The sequence below is a fragment of the Nomia melanderi genome, chromosome 5 (assembly GCF_051020985.1).
Source record: "Nomia melanderi isolate GNS246 chromosome 5, iyNomMela1, whole genome shotgun sequence".
NCBI lineage: Eukaryota > Metazoa > Arthropoda > Insecta > Hymenoptera > Halictidae > Nomia > Nomia melanderi.
This window is the reverse complement of record NC_135003.1, coordinates 18,125,796-18,149,167: the sequence shown is the minus strand read 5'-3', so window position 1 is coordinate 18,149,167 and position 23,372 is coordinate 18,125,796. Positions and strand designations below refer to the sequence as shown.

Sequence of the window (23,372 nt, the reverse complement as noted above, 5' to 3'; positions counted from 1 at the left end):
TACAGTTATCTCCAGGTGACCGACCCACCTTCGCTGTACACTTCTATCTGTTATACAGTACCCTCACGATATTAGCTCGGAAACTAGGTCTCCCTAGGAGCTCTTAAACCAGCAGAGTATATGATTTTCGAGCTCGGTGAATTCAATGAAAATTTTGCACCATGGTAGAAGTTAAGAACTCGCATATTATTTGCACGCCGCCACTCGGTATGTGAAAGTAACAGACTTTAAAAGTTCGCTATATTGTCACTAAAACAGAATATTATAAATTAATGTTCATCTTCAAGATTCTTAGGTATACGATTTTTTCAATTTAATCGTATACGATTAGTATCTCTGAATCAATTTTTACTTTGATCTTGAAATTACTTGTACAATATAAAAATTATGAAGAAATTGTTATTTTGTTTTCTTCACATTAAGTTCATCGATTTAACATTGTAACAAAAATGTAGTTAAACTCTTTGTAGCTTTTTCTACAAGTATTTCTCTCTGCAAGAGTTGTCACAAAGAATTGAGTTTTAGAATAAAAAGAGAATGTCACGATGGACCTTGTGTATCATCACTGTAGAACTGGATTCCTATCTATGGCGGTGTCATTTATGACTATACACGTGGTGAAGGAACAGTTCTAACCAACGTGAACATACTTATAAAAGTTACAATTTAATTAAAAAAATACAGAGAAAAATGACACATAAACTTACGGTGGATTCAAAAAATCCCCCGACTGGTAAGTTGTATCTAATTATCGTACACTTTTAAGTTAAAAAATTCTAAGACTACGTATGTTTCGAAAAAAGTTGAAAACAGATGTCAGACTGGTTTGCCGACAATGTGATAATTAGTTTTCTTTCAAAGAATTTTAGTTGAAAATGTTATCACTATTAAATTTTCATTTATTAGTCACCAAGAATAAGTATGTGCTTATTAGAGTATTATCTGAAAATCTGATGCAAGTTTTGGTATAGTGATACTAGAATGTATTTCTTATGTATAATAATATTAATTAGAATCTATTTAATTTATGCAGAAGCTTTGATAATAGTACAACTAATTAACTCTGAAAGTAAAGAAAAAATCGAGGTAGTTTGGTGTAATGATTGGAACAATAAAGGCAATGTCCAATTAAAGGACAGTCAAAATAAAGTATTAGCAGAAAGGAGTAGTGATGTTTGTCGTTACTTTGCTAGGACTACACATACAGATCTCTATGGTAAGTGCACATAAGTTCAATGTTTTATTATTTGATGAATCATATGTATTACTTTTATTTATTATGTCTTTCATTTAGGAGGTGTCAATCCTCTTGAAAAAACTGAGGTTGATCATTGGCTTTCCTTTGCGATCGGACCTTTAGGATCTCTTCCATTGAAAGAAAACACGCTGCAATATTTGGACAATATATTAATGACATCTACTTGGTTGGTCTCCAAACAGTTAACATTAGCTGATATCTTTGTATTTTGTGCACTTTTGGAGAAGGAGTTTATAACAAAGTTTAAAGAGCAATTTATTAACATAAGTAGATGGTATAAACAAATTCTATCACTGTCTGCTGTTGCAGAAGCATTATCCTCAGTTAGAAAGAATGCCAAAATGGTTGTTAACAATGCACGATCCGAAAAGGCTGCGAATAAGCAAACTGGCCAAAGGAAACAAGAAGGTAAATTCATTGAATTGCCTGGAGCAGAAATGGGAAAAGTGAGTGCTTTATTTTTATAATGTAGTTTGTATATTAAACTCATGCTCAAATAATAGTAATACTTCAATTTTATATTATTCGTGTAGTATTAAAAGAATACTATAAAATAAGTCTTATTTTATGATAGGTTGTAGTACGTTTTCCACCAGAAGCAAGTGGATTTTTGCATATTGGTCATGCCAAAGCAGCTTTGTTGAATCAGTATTATGCAGAAGCTTTCAAAGGACAACTTATTATGAGATTTGATGACACAAATCCTGCGAAAGAAACTGTGGAATTTGAGACAGCTATTTTGGAAGATTTAGAATTATTACAAATTAAACCAGATCGATTCACACATTCTTCTGATTACTTTGATTTGATGTTGGAGTACTGTACTAAATTAATAAAAGAGGAAAAAGCATATGTAGATGATACTCCTGCTAATGTAATGAAAGAACAACGTGATCAAAAGTTAATGTCATTAAATAGGAATAATTGTGAGCATTAATGCTTTTGAACATTAAGTATGGTATTATATTTGGAAATTCGTAAATTAAACGTATTTATTTATTAGCTGTTGAAAAGAATCTTCAATTGTGGAACGAAATGCAACAGGGAACTACAAAGGGACAGGAATGCTGTGTTAGAGCAAAAATTGATTATGAATCAGCAAATGGATGTTTACGAGATCCAACAATATATAGATGTAAACCAGAGCCTCATCCTCGAACTGGAACGAAATACAAGTATTTATAATATATCTAAACATATATGAAAAATAATATAAAATGTATAATGTAAATTGTATTCCCTTTTTATTAGAGTGTACCCGACATATGATTTTGCTTGCCCCATCGTCGATGCTATTGAAAACGTTACACATACTTTACGTACAACAGAGTATCACGACAGAGATGCTCAATTTTATTGGATAATCGATGCTCTAGGCTTGAGACGTCCTTATATATGGGAATACTCGCGTTTGAATATGACCAACACAGTACTCTCTAAAAGAAAACTAACTTGGTTTGTCAATGAAGGTCTCGTTGATGGATGGGACGATCCGCGGTTTCCAACAGTAAGAGGTATTTTAAGAAGAGGAATGACCGTCGAAGGATTGAAACAATTTATAATTGCCCAAGGTAGCTCCAGATCTGTTGTTTTCATGGAATGGGATAAAATATGGGCATTTAACAAAAAAGTTATTGATCCAATTGCTACTAGGTAAATTGGTTTAAAAACCTTTGCAATCCCATGTTTGAAATCAATATTTTAGTTTGAATATCATTTATACAGCAGTATATAAGCAACTTGAATTCATTTTCAGATATACTGCTTTAGATTATAATAAACTTGTACCCGTTCATATAACCAATGCAAAGGAAGAATGGTTAACAGTTCAAAATCATCCAAAAGATCCCTCTAAAGGTACCAAACAGGTGCTAACAGGTTCAGTGTTATACATAGAGAAAGATGATGCAGACGTATTAGTTGAAAATCAAAACACAACCTTCATCAATTGGGGCAATATATTAATAAAAAAAATTGAAAAAAGCAATGGAGTTGTTACGAAAGTACTAGCTGAATTAAATTTGGAGAATAAAGATTACAAGAATACATTGAAAATCACTTGGTTAACAAAACCTTCTGATACCAGTGACGATGATATTAGTAAATCTAGTCTAATACCATGTTATGCTGTATATTTTGATCATATTATAAGCAAACCAGTTTTGGGGAAAGATGATGATTTTAAAGATTTCATTGCAAAAGCTACAAGAGTAAGACTTTGATCTTTATCAGTTGTAAATGTAGTGAATCAATATCGTCAACTTTATATACATTTTAGGTAGAGACACAAATGGTTGGAGAAACGGAATTGAAACGTGTGAAGAAAGGAGAAATTATTCAATTACAAAGGAAAGGGTTTTTCCGGTGCGATATACCTTACGCATCTGCCAGTCCATTTTCTTCTAGGGAACAACCCTTAATTCTATTTCATGTACCGGATGGACATGCTACCAACCCCTCAAAAACTCCAACCACTACACCAACAAATACGAACAAAGAAGCTTCACAGAAAAATGTGTGTAATATATTATAATTTCATAAGTTAAAAATACATAAAAAATTTAATGATGCATACTTTCTAATGTTATATGTTTGTTTCGAAATATAGGGTTCCACGCACGATGCTAACGTGATCAATGAAAAAATTATTACTCAAGGCGATAAAGTGCGTGTTCTAAAATCCCAGAAAGCAGACAAAGCTGCAATTGATGCAGAGGTGAAAATACTTGTAAACTTAAAAGCCGAATATAAGGCATGTACTGGGAAAGAATGGAAACCAGAAAAGACTCCAAGTAAATTACCACAAACCACAGCATCCGTTAATTCGGATAAAAATAAATTGTCCGATGATATTGTTCAGCAGGAAAATAAAATTAAGGAATTAATGGAAAAAATAAATCAAGAAAATCAACGCCTTTCCACATTAAAGACAGAGTTTAGAAATAAAACAGGCAATGAATGGACAGAAACAGGAAGTCAGAATATATCACAATGTAATGCAACAAGTGTTGATAAAAAACTTAGCCCGGCAACTGATTTAAAAAATACAACAGAGCCTACAGTTGATCAACTCTCTGAGAATATACAAAAACAAGGAGACAAAGTGAGGCAGTTAAAAGCATCTAAAGCTGAAAAAAGCGCTATCGATCAAGAAGTAAAGTTGCTTCTTAAGTTGAAGGCCGATTATAAAGATGCAACAGGTCAGGAATGGAAGCCACCTGCTGCAACACCAATTAAAACCGTAAATAAAGAAGAACTCAATACTGATCAGCTTTCAGAGAGTATACAAAAACAAGGAGACAAAGTGAGGCAGTTAAAAGCATCTAAAGCTGAAAAAAGCGCTATCGATCAAGAAGTAAAGTTGCTTCTTAAGTTGAAGGCCGATTATAAAGATGCAACAGGTCAGGAATGGAAGCCACCTGCTGCAACACCAATTAAAACCGTAAATAAAGAAGAACTCAATACTGATCAGCTTTCAGAGAGTATACAAAAACAAGGAGACAAAGTGAGGCAGTTAAAAGCATCTAAAGCTGAAAAAAGCGCGATCGATCAAGAAGTAAAGTTACTACTTAAGTTGAAGGCCGATTATAAAGATGCAACAGGTCAGGAATGGAAGCCATCTGCTACAACACCAATTAAAACCGTAAATAAAGAAGAGCTCAATACTGATCAGCTTTCAGAGAGTATACAAAAGCAGGGAGACAAAGTGAGGCAGTTAAAAGCATCTAAAGCTGAAAAAAGCGCTATCGATCAAGAAGTAAAGTTGCTTCTTAAGTTGAAGGCCGATTATAAAGATGCAACAGGTCAGGAATGGAAGCCACCTGCTGCAACACCAATTAAAACCGTAAATAAAGAAGAACTCAATACTGATCAGCTTTCAGAGAGTATACAAAAACAAGGAGACAAAGTGAGGCAGTTAAAAGCATCTAAAGCTGATAAGAATATCATTGATCAAGAAGTAAAAGTTCTCCTGGAATTAAAAAGTAATTATAAAATGGTAACTGGTGAAGAATGGAAACCACAAACGTCAGATGCAACTTCCAAAAAGAAAAAAGATATCTCTAAGACTGAGAAACAAAAGAATTCTTCTAACAAAGAAGTAGTAAAAAGTGAGGGTGTAAAAGATGCGGACAGTGGAAAAACTGGAACCAGATTAGGAATGGAAGTGAAGAAAGAGGAAAACTTTTTCGATTGGTATTCTCAAATCATTACTAAAAGTGGTATGATTGAATATTACGACGTGTCTGGTTGCTATATTCTTCGCCCGTGGAGCTTCTCCATATGGAAAATAATAAAGGATTACATCGACAAGGAAATAACACAACTGGGTGTACAAGAATGCTATTTTCCTATTTTCGTTACACGAGCAGTCTTAGAAAAAGAAAAGACACACATAGCAGATTTTGCACCAGAAGTTGCTTGGGTTACAAAATGTGGAGAATCGGATTTAGCAGAACCAATTGCTATCAGACCAACGTCAGAGACCGTCATGTATCCAGCCTATGCCAAATGGTTGAAGTCTGATACTGAACTTCCTTTGAAGCTTAATCAATGGAACAATGTAGTGAGATGGGAATTCAAGGACCCCAAACCTTTCCTACGTACAAGGGAATTTTTGTGGCAAGAAGGACACACTGCTTTTGCTACTAAGGCTGAAGCGGATGAAGAAGTACTGACGATTTTAGATATATACGCTAGAGTGTATGAAGATTTATTAGCAATACCTGTCATTAAAGGTCGTAAAACTGAAAAAGAGAAGTTCGCTGGAGGTGATTACACTACCACAGTGGAAGCTTTCATCTCCACAAGTGGTCGTGCTGTACAAGGAGCAACTAGTCATCATTTAGGACAAAATTTCTCTAAAATGTTTAATATTCAAGTGGAGGGTGCAACAGAAAGCGACGAGAAAACATTCGTTTATCAGAATTCGTGGGGTTTAACAACTAGAACGATTGGTGTCATGATAATGGTATGTATACAAGATCAAGATACCGGTTAATGAGAAACTCATAAATTTAAAAAAATGTTTATTAATACAAAAATATTTACGGACAAAATGTTACATTTTATGTAGGTTCACGGGGACGACAAAGGTCTAGTGCTCCCACCGAATGTGGCTTGTATTCAGGCTATTATAGTACCTTGTGGAATCACAGCTAATACAACTCTAGAACAAAGAGAACATTTATCCGCTGAATGTAACAAACTACTGGATGAGCTTTCAAAGGACAAAACAGTTAGAGTAAAGGCTGATTATCGTAGCAATCGAACTCCTGGTTGGAAATTCAATCATTGGGAACTGAAGGGAGTGCCTGTAAGAATTGAATTAGGACCCAAAGATTTGGAGAAAGAACAAGTCACATTTGTACGTAGAGATACTTCAGAAAGGGTAGTTGCAAAAAGAATCGAAGTGCTTTCCGCATTACATAACTTATTGGCTGATATACAGTCTAACATGCTTGCAAAGTAAGTAGATTTTATATATTTTATATATGAATGTTTTGAACCGTTACATATCAAATGATGGATATTTTTCTTAATAGAGCGAGGAAAAATTTGAATGAGCATATTAAACGTGTTGACAACTGGGATGATTTTTGTCCTGAACTCAATAAGAAGAATATACTCTTATCACCATTTTGTGGAGAAATATCTTGCGAAGATAACATTAAAGCTGATAGCGCTCGGTAAATTTGATTTACATCACTACTTACCATTCAAATCCCTTAATGCAATGTAAATATGTGTCTTTTTACTATTTATAGTGAGAACGTAGGAGAAGAACTTGGAACACTCTCAATGGGCGCTAAAAGTCTTTGTATACCTTTTGAACAGCCAGCCTCTCCGACCCATCTAAACGAACAAAAATGCGTTTATCCCGGTTGTCAGAATAAACCTAAGTTTTATACACTTTTTGGTCGCAGCTATTAAACTCTTTTTACAAACAAGATTTGCAGTAGTTAATAAAGTATTTTAAAACACCCGTTCTTAATGACAGTTTTATTACAATTATATAAATATAGTTCCGTTTTATCGCCATGTTGATTTCAAATACTTTCTTCACACCATATAATTAGTTTCTTTTTTCTTATATGTTTAATAGTTCTTATTCAAGTTTATTTATTGTGCTATATTTATTCGTATACTATTAATAAGATACTATTTAAAAATCATGTATAATACTCGGTATAAACTAAAATATAGTGTGACATAGAAAAAACGATTAACTTTGTATATAATAATAATAATACCTACAACCATAAATAGCAGTGAAAATCATATATTGTACATATTAACGATAAAATTCGATTTATAAAATACATACAATAAAACATGAACAACAATAATCAGGAAATATAACACCTATGATGATAAATATAATTATTTACTTGGTTGAAATTGCGCATAACAGATTTTACTACAATTATACAGATACGCAACAACATAAGTGTATCGTGCAAAGATCAAAACACATTTAGAAGTAAAGGGACGATTAGAAGGGAATTTTCGAATTTTTCTCGCGATAATTAAGGCAGCAAACATAATGGTTTATCCTATATATTTACTGTTGTCTCAAAAATAATAAGTAAAAAAGGAAAACTCGAAAACTTAATGACTATATTTTTAATAAAACACTTACTTAATACCAAGTAAAATAAAAATACAAAGATGATTTATGCAGTTTTTAAGTAAAAATGCAATAAATTCATTAAGTTATGTATATATATAGATAGATATCTATTTTTACAAGACTTAAAAATAATATAGTATTACTAAATATGTTAGATATTACTACATACAAAAACAGTGTCTATCATTATATATGTATTAGTCTCAGGAATGCAGTTTTTGCGAATAATGTAGTTAGATTAATATTTTCATAATCTGTAAGTATAGATATACATAGATAGATATATACATATTTATATCACGTTATTTATTGAAAGAAAAGCATTTTTCAAAATGACATTTAATGAACTTCAAATCCTGTTTTTGGCGAGCGAACGAAAAATTATTGAAATATTTTGTCCCTCTTCTTATATTGTCTGGAGATATCACTATCGTTCTTTATGTCATTTCTTTCGTTATCTTCACTTCTATGGCTTTTCAATTCTGCTACCCGACCTCCAACCGTGGATAACGTAAAATTTCCAAGATGCTTTGATTCGTCTATCACTGAACCCGAAACGTGTCTGTTCGTTATATTAATTCTTTCGTTTAAATCGTTCCATACCTTTAATAAACCTATATCATCAATATTTTGTTCGTCATTCTTTTTTCTATCTTTCGAGAATAACTCTAGGTTAGTATCAATAAGGCTCTCTATTTTTTTTAGATCAATGCTTATTTTAAAATGGATTCCACTCACACTTCTTTTGTTCTTCACTTTATTATTTACACAGTGCGATTCCGTTAGGTCAAAAATATCATTCTTGCCAAAACCTTCGGTGTTAGTGTTCTTTTGTTTCACATTGTTAATATTTTTGAAGTGCTTGTCATTAGAGTGCGTAATAAACTCATCCGTATCGAAAGTATTCGCAGAGTCGTTCACTAAATTAACGTTCTCCCGGTAACGCCACTTGCTATCTTCTTCGATCACTTTAGACGTATTGTACATTTTGTAATGTGTTAAACTACTGTTTTCACTTTGATTATTACCATTATCCGCTGTAATTTTACAACATATCGGATCCAAATTTTCCTTGGCATCCTCGCAATAACTCTCTGACTGGCCGTTAATAAATAGATCATGTTTGCCATTATCTTTACAAATAGGAGTACTACTCTGTAAGCTATCACCAGGCTTAAAAATCGAAGTAATTTCGCTGTGCGTTCTCAAATACTTTTGTTGGATGTTCTTCCATGTAGAATCGAAACCAGCATTGTTCTTCATTATAACCGAATTCTCCATATTAATATTTACAGAGAACTTATTATATAAAACCATCTGCAAAGTGATTACGATTAATGCATGTTTACAAATGAACATGTTGTATTATTTGATTAAAAAAGAATACGTTACTAACCAGTAAATTATTCGAATTACACACACGGAACTTCAGATCACATAAGCGTATGTATTCTGGTATTAGTCGATAGTTATCACTTTCGGTGTTTTTATTTTCTTTTTTCTTGAAATCGCTGACGTTGGTTCCGTGGTTTGACATGGTAGCCCTACAATTCAAATTTCTAATGTAGAACCGAAATTTTCTAATTACTTTGTAAACAGTTTGATTGTCTTTAACTAAGAAACTATGGATAGAAGTAAATGATATTCACATCTCAATATCGTTTTGCGATTTTTTTTGCTCCGATGTTCCTGATGGCAGAAAAGAATGTCTGAAGTATCCTTTTGCAAGGTCAGTCCCTTCATCTGTTGGGAAGTGTCTGTATCTTGAACTGGTAGCAGCACGTCTGGTGCCTGCATCCGCGTCACACTGTTAGAATTTCAAATTATACATTGAAGAGAAGGTACGGGGAAATAGACTTAATATACAATCCCCGTACCCTGCTACTTTGGATAAGAATCAGCCCTTAAACTAAACAACAATTTTCATGCCATAAAGAGTAATATATACAAAATAAAACTTCACAACTCAAACATTTATTTCTGTCCTTAAAAGTAACAGATACTTAGTTGCCTGTGTATATACATATATATACACATACGCACAGGCACACACACAAGTATATATAATATCAATGATACGTTAACAATGTACTTTGCATTAAATGATACCAATCCAAAGTGTATGTAAATGAAAGATGAAATTTAGAATATGGGAAGAACTCCCTCCAAAAATGAATTTAAGGGTTAATAATATGAGATTTAATTTCATATCACTTTATTTTCATCATTGATTGCACAGGGTACAGAGATAACTAATAGAAATATAATGGTTTTATTCCTCTCTGTGCATGTGCCTAATTGAAAATATTTTTCTACTTAGAGAGTGTATTTGGTGTAAAATAAAAATGTACAATAACATTCAAATTATGTTACTTACATTTTTTATATCTCCTTCGATATTTTTGTTTTCAGATATTTCCATCTCACTATTAGTTTCACTATTACTGTTGCTTCTTCTTTTACATTTTGATGATACTGAAATATCATCATCATCATCATCATCATCTTCATCATCATTATCGCCATCTTCATCATCATCATCCTCATCATCATCATCTAATATCTTCAAAATATTTTCTTCTGTGTGGTTTACATTAGGTGTTTGAGTATCGAATAGAACATCAGTATTTCTAACTAAGCGTTGTTCAACTTGAACATGCGACTGATATTTTTTATGTGTCTTAAACATAGTTGCAAAGGTATTACTATTATTACTTTTATTGATTTGTGTACGGTCTGCATCGAGTGTTGGAATTGAAATATTATCAGCAATTTTTTTAGATTCGCTAATATTTTCAATGTCTACAGATACAGGTAATGACTGATCCTGTTGTTTATATGCGTTAAAATTTTTTCTCTTTTTCGATTTCTCTTCTAATGCACTGATCGAATTCGAAACAGCATTATCAATTTTTCTTTTCAATCGCATTTCGAAATTATCACTTTTCGATCGTGAAGAATGTGGTCTTGAACTAGAATTTTGTTGTAAACATTGAGCATTGTTGATTTTCTGTTTGTCATCGACGAACGATACATTTTCAAATTGATCGGGTGTTAAAGAAATAACATTACTAATTCTGATATTTGAAAGCGAGTCACTAGAATTACTATCAGTTTCTATATTTAGTATCGTTCTGTCCAAATCAACTGATTTTAGATCTTGTGAATTGTTTTCTTCCAATTTACCAGTCTTTACTTTTAAATCCCTTAAATTATTTATCAAAGTATTACTATCATGATTTTGTTCTGAACTGTCTGTACGTAGTTTTTCTTTTCTAGAAGCACTAACAGTTTGTACCGTATCGTCGCTTTTGTCTTTAACATTATTGTTGTTCAATGGACACAAATCATTCTGTACAGGTTCATTAACATCGACAATTAATATTGTATTTTCCAGTGAACTAATAGATGCATTCTGTAACATTGGTGTTTAAATTTTAGAATTTATTTTATTTTAGTTAGTTAAATTTTTATAAATTCATATATTTACCATCTCATCATGACTATCGAGCGTAATAATACTATCATCTGAAGTAACTGTTGTGGATTTGCAATGTTCAGTTACTGAATTGAGCTGTTCTTTAGGTGAATTTGATTTAGAGATGGGAGTATTTTTATTATTTGCGTATTCTTCTACTTTTGTTATATTCAGGGCCGTATGCGTTTCTTCGATACACTGTTGCCTATTGTTGCTTTTGTGTGACCTGCCAAACATTATGCATCTCATTATTAGTATTAAATGAGGCCAATAACAAATATATAAATTGTGATATCCTATAACTTATGTATACTAACTGTTCCATTTCTTTGGCAATTTCGTATTGTCTTAATTTGAACGATCGTGGACCGGGACGTACGTTAATGGCACGTATCTCTTGCGTTAGAACAGGAATCGTTATGTCTGTTGTACATGGTAATTCTGTGCCAACAGAAATATCACTGTCACTTTCTTCTGAGTCAGAATCATTTCTCCTGAAATAAGTAAACATACATATCAATCTTCAGTAATATTAATAACTTACAGTACTATTTTAACTTTATAATATTATTTAATTATTTTGAATAGTTACAATAGATAAATGAAAAACAGAATACATACTGTAATGTACTTAGAGATGTGTTTGTATTGATATTTTCTTTGGATTTATCTGAAAAAGAATAAATTACAAAATGTTATTGATAAGTATTTTATATAAAAAGTATTTATCGAAACTTTACCTAAAATGGAAATGCATTCTGAACATTCCCAAACAGGATTACTCCATTTAAGTTGTCCACATGCCATATGAATTCCTTGAGATCCACAAGTTCGACAAAGTGCCAGCTCCCACTTTCTGTAGTAATATATTTTGGAAATAAAATAATATACAAGAAGTATTTCATAAGAAAATAAAAAATACATTTTCACTTACGCATTAAAACTGGTATATTTCCTGCCCTTAGGACATAGACATATTGGAGCATCGCATTGATCGTGTCTGTATAAAAGTTCTTGAAATGCATTTGGTTCAAGTTCCCAAGAAGCATCTCTGAAAACATGAACATGTTGTTAGAACTGTAGTAACTTGTTATTATTTAATATAAAGTACACCAGATTCTTTTCTGACTTACTGTCTAGGAATAAAAATACCAAATTCTAACATTTCTTTCTGGAATTTTCTTTTATTATTGCACAAGGGACACTTAAAAAAATAACCAGCACTCATAGCCAGTTGCTGAAACATAATGTTTGTTATTAAATAGACATTTATGCATACTCAAAAGATCCTGTACATTCTGAGAGATCATTAACTTACTTGAACACATTTTCTATGAAACCATGTATTCTTTTTACAACATGGGGCCCATATTGTATCAATTCTATCAGCTGGATTCACATCATCATAACATATATAACATTTAATATCGGTAGTTTTCTCTAATTCACTTTTTACTTTAAGGTCTATTTTTTGTCTTGGTCTATGAATTTGACAATATGACCTACAAAACAATAATGAAAATATATACATGTCTAAAAAAAATATTGATTTGCAAATAAGAAATAAAGTAGACACCTAAATTCACCAAAAAATTGATTTAAGGATCCAGCCCTTAGACCACAGGGATAATGAAACATTTTTTTACATTTGATATTACAACACCCTAAAGTGGCACCACCTTTTTTACAGTGTGAACATACCTTGAAAAATAAACAAAGCTTAGTAAAAACAAGAAATTCATTCCTTTAATATTACTTATGTTTTGTTTAACAATATCAATTACCAATCGTTTTCCTCTACGTATCTCCTTTTGTATATCTGTTTTTAAAAATCCCAAAATGCCATCATTGTCACCTCCTTTTTGTTCCATGTTTGAAGATAATAACTATAAATTATATTATACGTATAAAAATATTATAGTGTAAATATGTGTTTTATATAGATTATAGAAATTGTATAAAGTATATACCAAACAATAATAATGTGTGACAATATCACCATATTCATAAAATTTTCCAAATTGTAATTCATCATCATCTGGTAGTCCACAGAAGCAGCAGATCTTCCGGTCAACTGACTTAAGTTTCGACATTGTATTCACTTCAAAATTAAACAAATAAACTTATAATAGAATCCATCAATAATCGACTGTTTAATATTAATTAATAAACTTTAATGTAATTTGGAATATCTTGATGTAATGTAATAATATAATCTATGTGTTCTCTAAATTATATACAGCCTACCTTATTTCTATTTTAAGAACGATTACAAATAAGAAATTATAAATTCATTTACAAAATCAAGAGCATTCTCATATTCTTTTATACATGTAAAACAATTCTAATTTGAATATTTATATCGTCAAACTACTTAGCAGGAATTCATCTTCTATTGATGTAGCTTATAAATATTTCTTTATGTTACTGTATGCGTAATTAGATGGTAAAACAAAAATAAATGCTCACAGTACTAAACATCTTACATGTATGAATGAAATACAAATGATATGATAGATGGAAATTTCGTAATGCTTACCTACAATTTTACAAGAAACTCCAATTACGTGTGTTGAAGTATGTATACATATATCAAAAGTCTTTTTGGAATTTTTCGCTTTACAAATGCATGTTCAAAAGGAGTATGATCATGGTGTACATACGACTGCAGCAATTTGTAGTATGTCGATAAACCAAATAATCATAGCGATAAATCACTGTACTTTAACGTGATTTAAAATGCATTTTCACAAGTTTTTATTAACCGAACCGGTAGTCAATGATATGGACGCCAAATAAAAAAATTTTGATCTATTATACTTTGTGACAGGATCCCTCGTATTTACCATTCAATTAATATAGTCGCCCCGTTTCAAAACCAATACTGCGCGGGAAAAGCTTCGTGTGTAATGTGAATTAACACTACAAATCGGTGTTCACATATTCAGTGGCATTACGGATTCTGCATTGATAACTTTAACAAATTCAACGAATAGAACTTCCGTTAGATTAAGCGGTCAAATGCTTTTTGATAAAAACGTGGTAAAACACTTACGAGAAATCATAAACCACTAAGAACGGACACATCCCGTGGTACACAATATGAATGGTATGACAACTATGGCGGTACGATTAACGTTCGCCACTAGAGGGCTATGATATCCACCATTTTTATGAATTCTTCGTTAAATAACAAAATTTGTTTGAACACAATGGAACTTTGCTTAATCAACCCTCTATTGTCTGAATGCGCTATTATTCAAATAAAAAGTCCGTAACACGATGATTAATATGAAAGTTAATTTCATATTATCATTTTCTTTAGATACTGTTAATACATAATGTTACAAGTCTTAAAAATATATTATTAAAACATTAATATGTAGTCATAACAACAGAAGGTATATTCTTTATTTTTCTGTAGTATAAAAATAATTTTTTACCATAATTCTAAAAATACAATAGTCTCAAACACAAGGAAGAATAAAAATCTCTACTACGTGTTTCCTTTTTCTGTATGAAAAATATCACGGTTGGAAATGATATTGTTTAAATATGGTATCTGAATCAGGTCTCTTCGAGCTTGAACTGAACGATACAGAACTGGACAGTCCAAAGACTCGCATTTTACATCGTCCAAATAACCGGTACAGGATTGGCAAATCTGAAACAAAATTGAATGAATCTCTCATACAAAAATAATTACTGACACAGAAAAATTAAGAGCCATTATGTCATACCGTGGTAAGTTTAGAATGAGTACGTTCCAGCCACCTGGTTTTTTCATGTAAAATGATAACCGCTTGATTCGGATTTGCCATACAATTTGTACAGACATCTTTCTGCGATTGACCTCCGCAAACAGCGCATATAGCTGTACTGAAAAATTGTCGAATGGTTTGTTTCTGATTGTCGGTCAACAAATTGATTGCTTTGTCAGGTGTCTGTCGGTGAGACATTTCCCTATACCTAAATCCAAACATATCAGTGTGATAATTCAAAGTAAAGAAAGAATGATTAATATGATATAAAAGATATTTTCTTATACCACGTATTGACATCGATCCCAATTAGGTTTAAACACCGATTAAGGGGTGGTATGATAACCTTTGTTACATAATACATAGAATTTGGACTTAAACCTTCATCTAAAATCACTTCCATTGGAGTTCGTACACACTGAATGAGTGGTTGGTTTGGTGCTCCTGCTACTATCACGTAACGTACTCGTTCACCGGTACGGGGTATTGCTCGAGGATCTTTGCGCATTAATCGTCGCGTTAATTCTAGCGCGGGAACACAAGCGTTAGGTTTGTAACCTTGTAAACCACGGAATTCCTTTGCAAAAGTCAATTCTTGTATGGATATTTTCCTCCGTAGAATTTTGTCAAACTGTCTGGTAACGTACAGCTTTAATAAGGAAAGATCTTTAGTATCGAACAAAATCTTCAATGACTTTTCAAGTATCTAAAAGTAAAAATTGATTATAGTTAAGTAACATTAGATTAAATTTTTTGATAAGCAGATTGAACGTTGTTTGGCTTACTTTAGCTGCAGCTGGACAACCATCTCTACGGACAGTCTCAATACCTTTAGCTAAGAATTCAGGTTTCTCTTGATCAGGAGACTCGTACATGTAACCACAATATCTTTTCTTAGTCTAAATACAAAATGATTTCTTAATGTTACACATTTTAATTATTAGATATTAAATATTAACATTATAGTAGAAGAGCGTTACTTGTAGTATTGATGGCTGTAAAACTTTCTCAAATTTCAGTTTTACTGGAGGAGGATTGGCCGCAGTAACTGTATCAGCAATTTCAGCTCCAATAGTAAATGCATCATTTTTTGATTTTCCAGGCAAAAGGATGAACAACGAATCTGTGTCACCATAAACAACTTGTGCTCCCCATTTCGGCGTCGATTCTACAATTTTAATTGCTCTTTCCAGTGTTTCTCTTCCTTTGCTAACAACACTATCTCCAACCTGGAAGAATAATTATAATTACTTTTAATTACTTTTAATATAAGTGCATCATACGTACTTCAATGCAGGGCATTCTTCCACTAAAATTAGCAGATGTATAACCGTATGTAACGTTTGCAATTAATTTAAGACCCAATTGTTGCGAGTGAAGCATTCGTTGTAGTACACGATTCCCACTTTCATGAAGTTTCATAGACTGTTTCACCATTAATCGTGTATTTAAAATTTCAGTGAGCATACGTGGTAATATGCCAAGACGTACTTCTGGTTTTACATAGGATACGCCGCACGGCGCAAAATTTATTTTATTTTGTATCTTTTTAATAGTACTTGCTTTTACTTTTAATGTAGCTGCACCAAATTCAAATGGTTCATGCCTGGAAAAAATAAGCAAAGCATATGTATTGGACATTTCAGTAAGTATGAAAACATTTAATATTATACTTACTGGCCAACATGTTCTATTCGACCTAAACATGTAGAGAAACAATAATTGTAAGCAATAATAATACTTGGGTATAAACTCTGAAAGTCTAAAACAATCAGAGGATCGGTATAGAATATAGATTGTGGTTCCATAATAAGAGGCAAAGATTCAGGTGCTCGCATTTTGGCTCTTTGTTGTACAGATGGTGAAATGGGAATATAATTTAAAGGTTTTGCAAGTCTCAACATCATCGATTCAACACGGAATTGAGAACCCCGAGAAAATACTTCATAAAATTGTATTCCGAATAGTCGTGCAAGTTCACAAGTCCTTCCTAAAACATTTCATTGAATTAAAAATAAAATAATACGTAAAGCTTGTAGTCCATTGTATTATTATAATTTGTATATTACTTGGAGAAATACCAACCAATTACATCAAGATGTATTAGTATTCTCAGCGTGCCAACAACCCTTATAACATAATGAGAGATAACTTTCCATTGTACTGTTACATTATTATACTTCCACCAATCGGTTAAATGTTGAAAAGTAGGACAAGAAATTCTTTCCCGTAGAACATGGTACATAACATTTTCAAATGTATAATTCAATAGTGCTGTAAAAAATATAAATGTAACATGATATACAAATATTTTTATTTTCCTGAAACATATATTTTACCTATTTCGTGTCGCATTATTCTCCATACATCAAGAACAATTCGACCTGGTATCTTTATGTCATTAAAGTTGTCTTTATCTGATGTCTGTTCCTTCAACAAGGTTGGAATAGCATTTGAAATTCTTGAAATTTGCCATACAAGATTATTAAAACCTATGTGGACGGCTCTGTGTAAAATGTAACCCCATGAATGAGATTCTATCTCCCAACCAATTAAAATATCTGGATCACAATGTCTGAGTAACATTATCAGGCTATTCAGTAAATCTTTTTCACTTGATACATACGATGTTGTGCACATTGCACTAGTTGAATAAATATTTTTTATTTTTGAATTTTCCATAGAAGAATTTACAACAATAGCCCCTGAATAAATAAATATTAATTTTGTATTTAACCAGTAATGTTTAAATAATGTTAACATAATATTATATTTCCATAAATACCATGTACTATTTGTTCAGTGTCCGAAGATGATGGAATATCATTGTAAATAGCATAGAATATTGCTTCAATTGGATCATGTTCTGGGTCAGGAAGTAGTTTACCACGTGTTATGACATGTATTTCCAATGACAATACTGTTAAATACTGATGCTATAATGATTAACATAAAAGATTATAGTAATATTTATCATAAAACTGCATCATTTTATTAAAAAAATGTTATTACAGTGAAATATTTACCATAAATTGACCTCTAGCATTCCGAAAATTTTCATCTGCGACATTACCACTATGTTCTTTCACAGAATACTCAATCTGACCATATGAAATTCCCAAATGCTGTGTGTCATCATTTTTATATAATAAAGGATTTTCAAGCATTTTTTGTAAAGAAGGGTTGAGACTATCATTAGACTTACTCGAATGGTATGAAGTATCAGAAATTTGTGACTGTTTTTTTGGATGTTCAATATTATCAGCTTCAGGATTACTGAATTCATATAATTTTCTATCAGAGTCATCATTTAGTACATTTTCTTCTCCATTTTCCATAACTTTTACAACATCTAAATTTCTCTTTATTTCAATATTTTTATTATTCTTTTTTAGTAAATATTTTTTAGCTTGTAACCAAGTTCTAACACTCCTTAGAAGTGGTGGTTTAATAAGAGGTTGAATCACTATTAAATTATGTTCTGTGAGAACTCTTTTTATGTCACAGGACTTTATGTTAGATCCAGAAGGATAAAATTCATTTATTTTCACTCTACGCCAAAGTTTAATACCAGTGACTCTATCTAAAGTAGACTTGAAGGGAATCACATCATTAATATTGTTATTTTTTATAGAATTCTCTTTATACTTTAGAAGATCAGTTTTATTACTAAAAAATGCTCCATTTGATCTTGTAATATTATATGTTATTATGGTATTAATAATTCTTTCTCTAGTTGGTGGATTAAATTTTGTTGTAATAGTAATTAATTTGTCTGTTGTAATATTGCTTGTAGATTCTGATGAGAGGAGGTTCAAATTGTCTGCTGCAGATTCTAATTTTTTACTAAGTAGTTGAGTATATGTCATATTACAAATATTTTCATCATTTTCAATATTTTCTCTCTCATCTTTTTGTAGTACCTTATTTGATAAATCATCTTCATAATTTACTTCCTCATTGTTTCTCGTGCAAGTTTCAATAAAACTTTTATTGTAAATGAAGTTTGTCATAGGAACAATAGGAAAATCAGTGTTTTCATACGACTTATTCGTAATTTTTTCTGCTAAAGACAAATGTTCAGAATTTTCGTCAATATTATCTTTTACAGAATCAATTTCTTTATTATTAGTATTGACAAAACTCAGTCGTTTACGAACCTCTTTATTACTTTTAGGAGTAATATGTTTTTTATGCTCTGTCTTTACTGAATTATCTTCTATACAATCTAAACCAGTAGACTCTTTGATAGTTTCAATATTATTTTCAGTAAGATGCACTGAAATATATAATCCATAAACATATCAGTGACAAATGTTAAATACATTTCAAATAAAGTTACTTACCTTGTTCTACTTTAGATGATGAACTATAAATTTTCTCACGCAGTACACTCATTCTCAATTGATCCCTGTTTCGCTTTGGTGTATTAATCAAAGATTTCGAACTGCACTGTCCATCACTTGGAACATTTTGTTTTTCAAAATATTCTTTTGCTTTTGGAGACATTATTGTTATATTAAGGGGTGAATATTTCCCTACAGAACGAGGACTTTGCAAACCTTTTGCTTTAACTGGAGTATAATACAATTCACTCTGTGACGTATCCGAAATCATGTTACGTAGTTTCGGAGATTTCAAATTCAAGTCTTCGAATTCCAGCTTCCGTTTTTTCGTTGCAATATTTATAACATTTTCTTCAGTTTTAGTTTTTGTGCATGACTTGTAAATGCAAATACGTTTCTCTTGTCTGTTGGTAGAAATATCTGAATCCAAATCAGAATCACTAGAACTGTCTACTGTGTTACCATCAAATGGCGGTATTTTTATTCTCATTGAAAAATTGTGAACTATGGAATGTGATTCATTATAATCAGTTATATTTTTTAAATTTAAATCATTAATTAATGATGTACAATCTATATCGTCTATATCATATACATCTAAATCTTGATGGTCCCATTCATTTATATTTAACATTTTCTTAGAACGTAGATGTAATAAATTCTCTCTAATAATATGTGTAGATCTTTTTTCTGCATTCTTAAAACCACATATTTGTTTCTTAAAAAAATTAACGTGTATTGGAAAACTGTACACAATATTACTAAATAATGTATTATGTATTGTATTAAATGCAATTAATTTTGGAAGAGAACATTCCAATAAAATTTGATCCAATCTTTTCCTTACATCTGATACTTCATTGGAGTTAAATTGAAACATTATTATTGCTTTTTGCAATACATCATCAAACTGCTGTATTTTACGGAAGTTCAAACGATTTAACGTTATATATTTATGAAATAAATGTATGATAGTTTTTTTTTCTAATTTACGAGCTGAATTTCTTCGTATTTTTGTTATATCAGCTACAGATTTTTTCATTAGCTGTCTTCTGCTTTCAAAAATTAAGTCATTAGGACCATCATATTGTGGAAAATTTAACAAAGATATATCTTCAACATCATTTTCAAGCATATTAGATTTTTCATTCCTATTTTCAATTTCAGTTGTACTTAATTGACTAGCAGCTTCAGAAATTGTATTCCATGAACTAAGGTGATCTAAATCTAAGCTTGTAATGTTTAAATCTTCAATTTCATCATCTTCAATATCTTCTTTTAGTTCATTATTTAATACTGAATACTGAGATGCTAACACACTATCATTGTCTATAGTGATATCTTCTTCGTTTGTTTCTGCTAAGTCACCTAGCATGTCAATTAACTCCATATCATCTATATCCACTAAAAATAAGTTAAAAATCAATTATACACAACATACATAAAAAATTCTATTCTTAAAAGATACTTTATCAGTCCTCAGTTTTACTTACAAACACTATCTATAGTTTTATCTTGTGATAAAGTTTGTTTTGATAAATGAAGTTCCTTAATATTTAATGATTCATTGCTCACTGGTACTTCATTTTTATTTTTTTCATTTAGTGAGTGTAATTCAAAATGATTTGATACACCTGAGGCATTAAGGATATTATTTTCATTTTCTACTTCTAATGGATAACTAAGTGCACTTGGTGTTACTGATGCTGTTGTGTTACTCATCTTATTGCAGAAAAAAATAAGAATTAATTAATATTTGATTTAAATAGAAGCTATATATTATACTACTATTGTCATACCTTGGAAATAGTTTGTAGTCTTTGTATCAATCTTTTTTCTTGATAAATATCGTTATCAGTTGGATCATAAATTCTATCATTTGTATTTGAATGCAGTAATTGTGATTCAGGTTGCTGTAAACCTTTGGCTTCCCTTCTATTCTTTTCATTATTCCAAATTGCTGCAATACCAGGATTCAAATCTGAACCATTTCTAATTTCTTCTATATTCAGTATTTCAGTTGCTTGTGCATCTACTTCTAATTTACATGTACTTTGTCTAGTAATAGATTCAGGAAGGTATACTAGAGAATGAAATGAATTAGAAGGACTTTCATTTTGAGAGTTGTCCTTTAATTCTATTGTTCTATATTTCCTATGTTTAACATCTTTCAATTTTATTAAGCTCATACCATAAAGATTATAATCTATCATAAATTGTAATATGAAAGGGATATGAGCTTCATGCGGTTGTAGAGATTGACTAAGTATTGTGCCATTCTGTAATAACAAATTCACTATTACCCATATGTAATATCTATACAATAAAAAATTGATTAGAAATATACAAATTATTTACTTGTAATAAATCAGCTGCTCGTTTAACCATTGCTGGATTATAGAAATATATTTTAAAAAACAAATGTTCCTTTTCATGATATCCATAGAGTGGACTAAAATATATATTCAATATGTTAATAACATAAACTAGAAGAAAAATTTACGTATTCAAGTCTTTGTTGACTTCTTAACAAATTAAGATAACTTCCTTACATTCCAGAAACTTGTTGGATTTTATAAACATGTTGATTTTTCGATGATGTTGATCCTAAAGATACATTAATTGCAGTATCTATTGCTGAGGCTAATTTATACATATAACTATCAATGTTTTCTTCTATTATACAGGGTACATAAATGTATGGAAATACCCCATGTACATGCAAACATGTTTTTATACCTGAATAAGATAAATAATTATGAGATAATTATTATAGAAAAATTTTAATAAGATAACATTATGATTTACCAGATGGAGTGGACCCAAATATTCTAATAACTGGTACATGTTTAATTTCTGTTCCACGAAAATCCGAAAATGTTATGTCTAATCCTGATAATGGTGAAGATTGATAGCTATCCAATGTTATCAAACTAATAGTAAACATACTTGATACCTGTAAATAAAATACTAAATAGTATTAATAACAGTATTAACTACAGTAAACAAATAATTAATACTTACCGGTTCAATTTTTAGTAAGACGTTTACCTTTATGTACCATGGCATGTGACATTCGAGGTTAAATTAATAACCTTTATATTAAATTCCATGATTAATACTGAAATATTCTCTATAAAACAAAAATTATTAATGCTAGTAGATTAAAATCTCGATAGTTAAAATCTCGTTAATTAAATAAATCTTGACATTTTTAAGCATTTTCAGCCTCATCGTCATGCAACGATCGAAGTTCCACTTCGTTCGAAACAGTTAATCGGTTTCAAATGTTTCTGTATTTTTCAACCAATGCATTAACCATAAAAAATAAAAGATTAGATTTCGTAATTCATGAAAGAAAATGGTATTAATTATCATAAACATATATGATGGAAAAATAATAAAACTTATATTATTCATATTACTTTATTTTATTAAAATTTAACATTCTTAAACATACTTATTACACACTTGTATACACTTGCATAATTGACAATATAAATACTATCAAAATATTCTTATTTTATATGAAAGTGGCAAACCTTCCAACAATAGTTTTGTAAATACATCTTAATCGGAAAAATATTGACATACAATATGGGTATCATCTTAACATGTTTATAAATTTTATATGTATATACATATTTCAATACAGTAATATCAGATATTCTTCTATTTTTCTGTTTGTCCAAATATTGTAATTCCTCAAATATTTCATAAAATCAATATTATATAAAATAGACTTTCACTTTCAGTATAGAGTACATATATTAGTGTGTAAAATTGTTGTATATAAATATGTATATATTTTTATTGTACATTTTTAGGCCAATGGTATAGCAAGAATGTGATATTAGATGTTTTCATGAGATTCATTTTCTTGCTGACTGCATCCAAT

General features: G+C 30.8%; 3 protein-coding genes across 8 annotated transcripts; 1 reads left to right on the top strand and 2 right to left on the bottom strand.

Moving 5' to 3' along the window:
• Positions 1-58: 58 nt before the first annotated feature.
• Positions 59-7,481, top strand: GluProRS (Glutamyl-prolyl-tRNA synthetase). Its single transcript, XM_076367523.1, has 13 exons — positions 59-207; positions 526-733; positions 1,034-1,216; positions 1,295-1,704; positions 1,833-2,184; positions 2,262-2,433; positions 2,510-2,911; positions 3,015-3,468; positions 3,537-3,773; positions 3,867-6,227; positions 6,333-6,724; positions 6,802-6,945; positions 7,024-7,481. Exons 2-13 carry the CDS (start codon positions 691-693, stop codon positions 7,187-7,189), a joined length of 5,316 nt encoding a protein of 1,771 aa, XP_076223638.1. The 5' UTR covers positions 59-207; positions 526-690; the 3' UTR covers positions 7,190-7,481.
• Positions 6,271-14,491, bottom strand: LOC116424549 (uncharacterized). Of its 4 annotated transcripts, XM_076367525.1 has the most exons (17): positions 14,423-14,491; positions 13,907-14,341; positions 13,338-13,468; positions 13,152-13,253; positions 12,944-13,068; positions 12,686-12,869; positions 12,501-12,604; positions 12,302-12,418; positions 12,108-12,223; positions 11,989-12,037; positions 11,685-11,861; positions 11,380-11,593; positions 10,267-11,304; positions 9,539-9,696; positions 9,286-9,433; positions 7,584-9,206; positions 6,271-7,111 (listed from the first exon to the last, which is right to left on the bottom strand). In XM_076367525.1, the coding sequence occupies exons 3-16, from the start codon at positions 13,458-13,460 to the stop codon at positions 8,271-8,273; spliced, it is 3,591 nt and encodes a 1,196-aa protein (XP_076223640.1). In that variant the 5' UTR covers positions 13,461-13,468; positions 13,907-14,341; positions 14,423-14,491; the 3' UTR covers positions 6,271-7,111; positions 7,584-8,270. The 4 variants fall into 4 exon arrangements, with proteins under 4 accessions (XP_076223640.1, XP_076223639.1, XP_076223641.1 ...); XM_076367524.1 differs by lacking the exon at positions 13,907-14,341 and having other exon boundaries at positions 14,423-14,484; XM_031971093.2 differs by lacking the exons at positions 6,271-7,111; positions 13,907-14,341 and having other exon boundaries at positions 8,353-8,503; positions 8,628-9,206; positions 14,423-14,484.
• Positions 14,492-14,745: 254 nt separating this feature from the next.
• DNApol-zeta (DNA polymerase zeta catalytic subunit) lies at positions 14,746-22,789 on the bottom strand. 3 transcript variants are annotated; one of them, XM_031971087.2, is made up of 18 exons: positions 22,526-22,789; positions 22,283-22,430; positions 22,027-22,213; positions 21,833-21,926; positions 21,274-21,753; positions 20,968-21,196; positions 19,475-20,878; positions 18,155-19,407; positions 17,914-18,064; positions 17,468-17,833; positions 17,214-17,402; positions 16,806-17,118; positions 16,416-16,734; positions 16,109-16,357; positions 15,914-16,027; positions 15,416-15,834; positions 15,108-15,336; positions 14,746-15,031 (listed from the first exon to the last, which is right to left on the bottom strand). In XM_031971087.2, exons 1-18 carry the CDS (start codon positions 22,541-22,543, stop codon positions 14,864-14,866), a joined length of 6,330 nt encoding a protein of 2,109 aa, XP_031826947.2. In that variant the 5' UTR covers positions 22,544-22,789; the 3' UTR covers positions 14,746-14,863. The 3 variants fall into 3 exon arrangements, with proteins under 3 accessions (XP_031826947.2, XP_076223637.1, XP_031826946.2); XM_076367522.1 differs by having other exon boundaries at positions 22,283-22,444; positions 22,499-22,550; XM_031971086.2 differs by having other exon boundaries at positions 14,747-15,031; positions 22,499-22,789.
• Between the last annotated feature and the right edge of the window lie 583 nt (positions 22,790-23,372).